At 47.6% G+C, this 7,800-nt stretch overlaps 1 protein-coding gene across 1 annotated transcript; it reads right to left on the reverse strand.

Annotated features, from left to right (window-relative positions):
- Window positions 1-4,450: 4,450 nt before the first annotated feature.
- On the reverse strand, window positions 4,451-5,125 carry LOC138359545 (mucin-22-like). The gene has a single exon (XM_069318887.1). It carries the CDS (start codon window positions 5,123-5,125, stop codon window positions 4,451-4,453), a length of 675 nt encoding a protein of 224 aa, XP_069174988.1.
- Between the last annotated feature and the right edge of the window lie 2,675 nt (window positions 5,126-7,800).

Consider the following 7,800-nt stretch of genomic DNA (forward strand, 5'->3'; position numbering starts at 1 on the left):
AGTAAATACAGAATATGCGGTCATATTCAATGAGACATGATTAAAAGAAAACCTGCTACCAGTATACACCAATATATATATATATATATATATATATATATATATATATATATATATATATATATATATATATATATATATATATAATATCCCAAGAGATAATGTTGGGGCAGTAGACAAGTAACGACTCCACAAATCTCCCAAAATCCTATTCCAGAGACCACAAAGGAAAATATATGTCCATTATTCTTCCGTGCAGCTGATGATGCTGTACATCTATACCGCACCCGTACAGCAGCACACAGCTGCTGTGGCAGGTGATGTAGACTACACGAGGAATACATACCCCCGTAACAGCAGCAGCGACGGCTACAGTGTTCCTCTGGTGTGTGTAGTAGAGATGGGATGTTGCATTCCTGTTATCAGGCCTGACGTACCGTGACCTCAGGAGGGGTCACAAGGTCATAGTCGAGGAGAGGTCTTGATAACGCTGACCAGGCACTGATATTGGCTGAGGGACGACGCAGGTTGGGGAGCTGAGCACAGCCAAGCTTTTGAATGGGTGACGTGGGGGGGGGGGGGGTGCGTGGGAGTGGTGTGGGGGGTGGAGGGTGTGGGAATGGTGCTGATGTTGGGGGTGGAGGTGAACAAGCACACAGAACAAGCACACTGAACAGCAATAGAACATGCACCACCAAGCTAACATTAATCACCAATTAAGACACCAGACCTAAAAATACATTACCCGTCATCTTAAGCAGCACGCGGAATGAATTCCAATTATCTGATGAGCAAAGGTCGTGATTAGGGCAATTAAGAATATGCAAATAAGGTCCTTAACGAGGTAGTTTTTGATGAGAAACTGTCCAAAGCGCACGATTATTTTAGCATTGATTACCCTGTACCTAAATAACTCTGTCCCCCATTTTCTTTTCTCCTGTGATCCAATTTTAATCAAAACTAATCTAGCTCATCAATTTACCCTCGTGACCTATAATCTTGGTAATTATTTGAATAGGCGAAATTAGTCACTCAAAAGGTTTTCTTATTTTAGAATAAGAGCAATATTGCGAGGCTGAAAAGTTGATGTTGTCAGAAGTGATGACTCTGAAGAGTAATACTCTGATGGAGTCATCAACTGAAGTTGATTCTTTTTTTTTTTTGCAGGGATATTCCTGCGTGGGCCCTAAGCCTCTGGCTGGCCCACTGCGTGGGCCCTAAGCCTCTGGCTGGCCCACTGCGCGGGCCCTAAGCCTCTGGCTGGCCCACTGCGCGGGCCCTAAGCCTCTGGCTGGCCCACTAAGTGTTGCTTGTTTCTGTTTCACTTGGGCGGAGTATGAGTATTTATGACTCGTATGGTCGCTTCAGTGATGAAGTTGATGACTGAGAGTTGTCAACTCGTCCTCAACTTCGTTATCAGTCGGATAAACACGTGTTTTTATCCACTCTGTGACCAAGACGATGTCACGTGATAATACACATTTGGAAATGCTTAAGACCGTACAGAATATGACGTACACGTTCTTCAGAGCGTGAGGGGGTTGGCCCGGGGTTCCAGGAGTATATAAATTTTTACGAGTCCTCTATTATTTGTCATAAAGTGGAAGAAATATACAGCAAGTGGCTACAAGAGTTTAACACTAGCAAGTGCAAAGTAATGAAACTGGGTGCTAGGACCGGGAAACGGAACGCAGGATACCATAAGGAAAAGGAAACCCTTCTGGGACGGAACATAAGAAGATGATATTTGTTGACCAGACCACACACTAGAAAGTGAAGGGACGACGACGTTTCGGTCCGTCCTGGATCATTTTCAAGTCAAATCATTCTCAACGTCGTCGTCCCTTCACCTTCTTGTGTGTGGTCTGGTCAGCCTACTTCAGCCACGGTATTGTGACTCATCTCCTGCAAGATGATATTTCATTGAACATATCACCACAAACAATAAATATCCCCAGGTGCATATATGGACAGTTGGCTGACAGAAGAAAAGTCTTTAGAAATATTGAAAGTCGTTCTGAACTTCTCTTTCCTCGTTAAACCCAAAAAAAACAAAGTTGGTGAAAGTTGAGAGGTATGCAACCAAACTAGTCCCGGAGCTGAGAGGACTGAGTTACGAGGAAGAAGTATAGGAGGTAAACATTGCGTCACAGGAAGACAAAACAGGAATGATTATATGAACCAGGATGATTTAAATTCATAATTTGTTTATTAATTTTTTTTGGCATACTAGACTTTTGGTTAAATTTATCAGTGAGAACGTGTGACTAAGACCACCCAAGCCTGTGATGTCTCATCGCGCAAGCATTCATGTGCCCGTTTACGAAACCTGTACATCTTTCCTAGATCATATCGGCTAAGTCTGTATTTATTAAACAGTTTACGAGCTTTGAAACTTCACAACCCGAGGATATTATGATTATAAACAACCTCGTAGCTTCGCTACAAACTGTTTCATAAATGCAAGTTAAGCCGTTCTGATTGACTTAAGATGTACCGGTCTCTTAAGTCGTAAATGGTTGATGAATCCAGGCCAGGAATTGTGAGGAATCGAAGTGTGTCAACATCTTACAGGTGTCTTACAGGTGTTACTCCAGTGTGTCAACATCTTACAGGTGTCTTACAGGTGTTACTCTCCAGTGTCAACATCTTACAGGTGTTACTGTCCAGTGTGTCAACATCTTACAGGTGTCTTACAGGTGTTACTCCAGTGTGTCAACATCTTACAGGTATCTTACAGGTGTTACTCTCCAGTGTGTCAACATCTTACAGGTGTTACTCTCCAATGTGCAGGTGTGCGAGACGGTGGCCCAGGGGACTTTTGTCCTTATTTTACCTGTCCAATAACGCCAATCTGGCGTCTTGTGCGAGGTCAACACATGACTGAGGCTCAGCTAAAGTGCTCATTAGTATGTAGATCTCTTCCACCGCTCAAGCGGGTAATTAAGTTTTTTAAATAAGTGGTAATTATAAATGAAAAAACTAATGCCATTCTGCGTTGCCACAGTTCCATTGGTCTTGTCCAATAAATATTCGTTATTCGTGCATTATTTTGTTACACTTTCATACACTACACTACACTACACTAGGGGGGGGGACACTACAAGTGGGAGGGTGACGCCAACAGTGGAGGCGGGTCACACCGATTGGGCAGGGACACTCAGTAAAGGGGGGGGGGATACTACCAGTGTGGAGGGGGGGGGCACTACCAGTGTGGAGGGGGGGGGGACATCCACTTCCAAGCAAACGAGGCCAATTGTGACAATTATTTCAAATGAGAGTGAACGATGGTGGGGGGGGGGGGGGGGGAGTATCAGTCCAGCTGATGGCAGTAGAGTTCCTGAAGAGTGAGGGACCAGGTGTGAGTGACCAGGTATGAGTGACCAGGTATGAGTGACCAGGTGTGAGGTACCAGGTGTGAAGGACCAGGTGTATGGGACCTGAGAAGCTAGACTAGTTAAAGGTCAAACCTTAATTAATTACAAATTCTAATTTGTTTCCCTTGCCCACCAACCCCCCCCCCCCCACCATCAACCCCCCCCCCAACCACCAACCACCACCAACCCAAGATGGAACAGACGCCCGGGTGGTGGGGTGGGCCGGGGGGGGGGGAGGAGGGGGATTAATTTGCATACTGATTACATCCGGTGGCCATTTACCTAATCTCTGTAAATGAAGCGTTCTTTGTACGGCGACTGAAGCATCGTCTCGTTAGGCTGAGGGTGGTTGAGAGAGGCTTACGAGCTGGTCCTTACCTATCAGTAGTTACCAGGCAGCATCGAGAGAGAGAGAGAGAGAGAGAGAGAGAGAGAGAGAGAGAGAGAGAGAGAGAGAGAGAGAGAGAGAGAGAGAGAGAGAGAGAGAGAGAGAGAGAGAGAGAGAGAGAGAGAGAGACAGAGGGAGAGAGAGAGAGAGAGAGAGACAGAGAGACAGAGGGACAGAGGGAGAGGGAGAGAGAGAGAGAGAGAGAGAGAGAGAGAGAGAGAGAGAGAGAGAGAGAGAGAGAGAGAGAGAGAGAGAGAGAGAGAGAGAGAGAGAGAGAGAGAGACAGAGAGACAGAGGGAGAGAGAGAGAGAGAGAGAGACAGAGGGACAGAGGGAGAGAGAGAGAGCTCTCATGTTCCACCATGATTAAATAAAATACAGCCATACTCGGATTGGGGTGATAAAAGCCTTTTCGGCTAAGGAGAGCTGAACGAAGGGGGAGAGGGGGGGGTGTAACCCTTTAATGACTCGCTAATGGTTACAATTTGCTCTGACCTCGTTAAAACCCACAGCCATTGTGGGAGTTAGACTTGGGCCGGGAGAGAGTATGGGGGGGAGGGGGGGAGAGTGTATGGGGGGGAGGGGAATGTATGGGGGTGGGGGTGTATGGAATGATTCACTCATGGCAGTTAATCTATACAAATATGAGCTTCAAGGACACAAGAATAATGGGGGGGGTCGACACACTATAGTGACACCCGGGTGACACTAGTGCCACCTGGCGACACCTGGGTGACACTAGTGCCACCTGGCGACACCCGGGTGACACTAGTGCCACCTGGCGACACCTGGGTGACACTAGTGCCACTAGGCGACACCCGGGTGACACTAGTGCCACCTGGCGACACCCGGGTGACACTAGTGCCACTAGGCGACACCCTGGTGACACTAGTGCCACCTGGCGACACCCGGGTGACACCAGTGCCACTAGGCGACACCCGGGTGACACTAGTGCCACTAGGCGACATCCGGGTGACATCAGTGCCACTAGGCGACACCCGGGTGACACTAGTGCCACTAGGCGACATCCGAGTGACACCAGTGCCACTAGGCGACACCCGGGTGACACTAGTGCCTCCTGGCGACACCCGGGTGACACTAGTGCCACCTGGCGACACCTGGGTGACACTAGTGCCACCTGGCGACACCCGGGTGACACCAGTGCCACTAGGCGACACCCGGGTGACACTAGTGCCACTAGGCGACATCCGGGTGACACCAGTGCCACTAGGCGACACCCGGGTGACACTAGTGCCACCTGGCGACACCTGGGTGACACTAGTGCCACTAGGCGACACCTGGGTGACACTAGTGCCACTAGACGACACCCGGGTGACACAAGTGCCATACACAGTTGCCATGTCGGAACTAAAACACGCCATTCGACTCGGATTCACAAACACTTACGACACTTACCAAGACACTAAACTTACGACACTTACCAAGACACTAAACTTACGACACTTATCAAGACACTAAACAAGGGCACCATATCTTGAGGTTATCTTGAGATGATTTCGGGGCTTAGCATCCCCGCGGCCCGGTCCTCCACCAGGCCTCCTTTATGTTACACACGCCAAGGAAGCAGCCCGTAGCAGCTGTCTAACTCCCAGGTCCCTATTTACTGCTAGGTAACAGAGGCATCAGGGCGAAAGAAACTCTGTCCATTATGTTTCCGCCTCCACCGGGGATCGAACCCGGAACTTCAAGACTACGAATCTGAAGCGCTGTCCACTCAGCTGTCAATTATGGTTAGGGACCGACAGCCCCAACCATAATTGAAGAAAGATGTACAGGTTTCGTCAATGCTTGACAAATCCTGGCCCAGGTCATCAACACGTACCTCCTGGTAAACTCACAATCAACCACACAGGTAAACTCACAATCAACCACACAGGTAAACTCGCAAGCGACCACACAGGTAAACTCACAATCAACCACACAGGTAAACTCGCAAGCGACCACACAGGTAAACTCACAATCAACCACACAGGTAAACTCGCAAGCGACCACACAGGTAAACTCACAATCAACCACACAGGTAAACTCGCAAGCGACCACACAGGTAAACTCACAATCAACCACACCGGTAAACTCGCAAGCGACCACACAGGTAAACTCACAATCAACCACACAGGTAAACTCGCAAGCGACCACACAGGTAAACTCACAATCAACCACACAGGTAAACTCGCAATCAACCACACAGGTAAACTCACAAGCGACCACACAGGTAAACTCACAAGCGACCACACAGGTAAACTCACAAGCGACCACACAGGTAAACTCACAAGCGACCACACAGGTAAACTCCAGCCCCCCCAGCTCAGTGACAAGCCCAAACGTCACCGTCCATTAAAGTAACTTTTACTTTGAACTGCAGATTATGTAAATGTCTTGACAACGTCTCCCCCCCCCCCCACAGACGGCAGGAGAATATGCATATGAAGATCCAATCTCTTTACCTGAAGGATGTATACTATATACTGTATACTATACGTGTATACTCCACTCTTCCTGTTTTCTCTTCTCGACTACAGGAGATAAGTCTGGTTAATGAGGCACCTTAACATTACTTCAATTACAGAGTGAATATCTTGGGATCGAACTCGCGGCTCTGGGGACTCCCCAAGACACACACACACACGCACACACACACACACACACACACACACACACACACACACACACACACACACACACACACACACACACTGCTCACTTAACCTGATATGCTTAAAAGTAACTCAAGCGTAAGCTCCAGGTGATATCTCAGTGATGGGGTCCAGGAGCTGAGACACGACAGAACAATGGACGAAACGATAGACATAAATTGCAGGAGTTAACGTGTACCTAATTTTAATAGTAGATGAACAAAGATATCGGGTGAAAGAAAACGCTGTCCAAAAGATATTGTCCTGCCGTGAGAGTCGAACCCGGGACCTTCTGCCTGTGGAAGGACTAGACAGACACCAATATAAACGGTGGAAAGTTAAACAAACAAAAAGAACCTTGATGGACAGGTATTTGGTGAGCATGAGGACTGGAACAAGCACTCTCTGCCAGTCACGGAAGAAGACGTCTGGTATATCTGTACCGCCTCACGCCACGCTGTTCTCCTCCATGTTTTAGATTCAGCTAGTAGGAACAACAAATTACGAGCAGCACGGGCTATGGCGAGCCCGCAACAGTGGCCTTGTATACCACGCCACGCACTCGGAGATTTCAACGCGACCACAGACAGAAACTTTAACACTGTGAAGAGCTTAAACCTCTACAGCAATTTGGTGTCACAGTTATCTTGAGGTTATCTTGAGATGATTTCGGGGCTTTAGTGTCCCCGCGGCCCGGTCCTCGACCAGGCCTCCACCCCCAGGAAGCAGCCCGTGACAGATGGCTAACACCCAGGTACCTATTTTACTGCTAGGTAACAGGGGCATAGGGTGAAAGAAACTCTGCCCAATGTTTCTCGCCGGCGCCTGGGATCGAACCCAGGACCACAGGATCACAAGTCTCCCAAGCTGACCTGTCACCAATCACCACAGGAACCATTTACCAATTATTACAAGAAATAATATCCATTATACAATGCTTCTTGAGATAGGCTCGTCTTAGTTTCAATAATTGGTAATTAGATCAAATCAAGTAATTATCATACAATTCAATAATCTTTAATTTCGAGAAAATACCTATATCCAATAGGCAGTTTAGAAGTCCATAAACATACACGTGTAGCCAATCAGAGAGAGGAGCTGGATAGTTCCATCCAAGGTTCCTGATTGGTCGTTCCCTGCCGCTTATCACTCTAACATCAAACACCTTGTGGCACGCTAACTATTATTAAGAGAAAAGTCACTATAGTGACATTTGAAAAAGGTGTGATGGAGGGTTTAGTTATGGAAGGTGAGCTGTACTGTATCTGCCCTGAGGCCTGGTTCAGACTTTGGTTCACACACTAGTCTATGCCTCACACACACCAGACTATGCCTCACACACTAAACTATGCCTCACACACTAAACTATGCCTCACACACAC

This window comes from Procambarus clarkii, chromosome 91 (genome assembly GCF_040958095.1).
Source record: "Procambarus clarkii isolate CNS0578487 chromosome 91, FALCON_Pclarkii_2.0, whole genome shotgun sequence".
Lineage (NCBI taxonomy): Eukaryota > Metazoa > Arthropoda > Malacostraca > Decapoda > Cambaridae > Procambarus > Procambarus clarkii.

Excerpts from the sequence above, each read along its gene's own strand:
- LOC138359545 (XM_069318887.1), bottom strand. The coding sequence starts at position 5,125 with ATGGCAACTGTGTATGGCACTTGTGTCACCCGGGTGTCGTCTAGTGGC.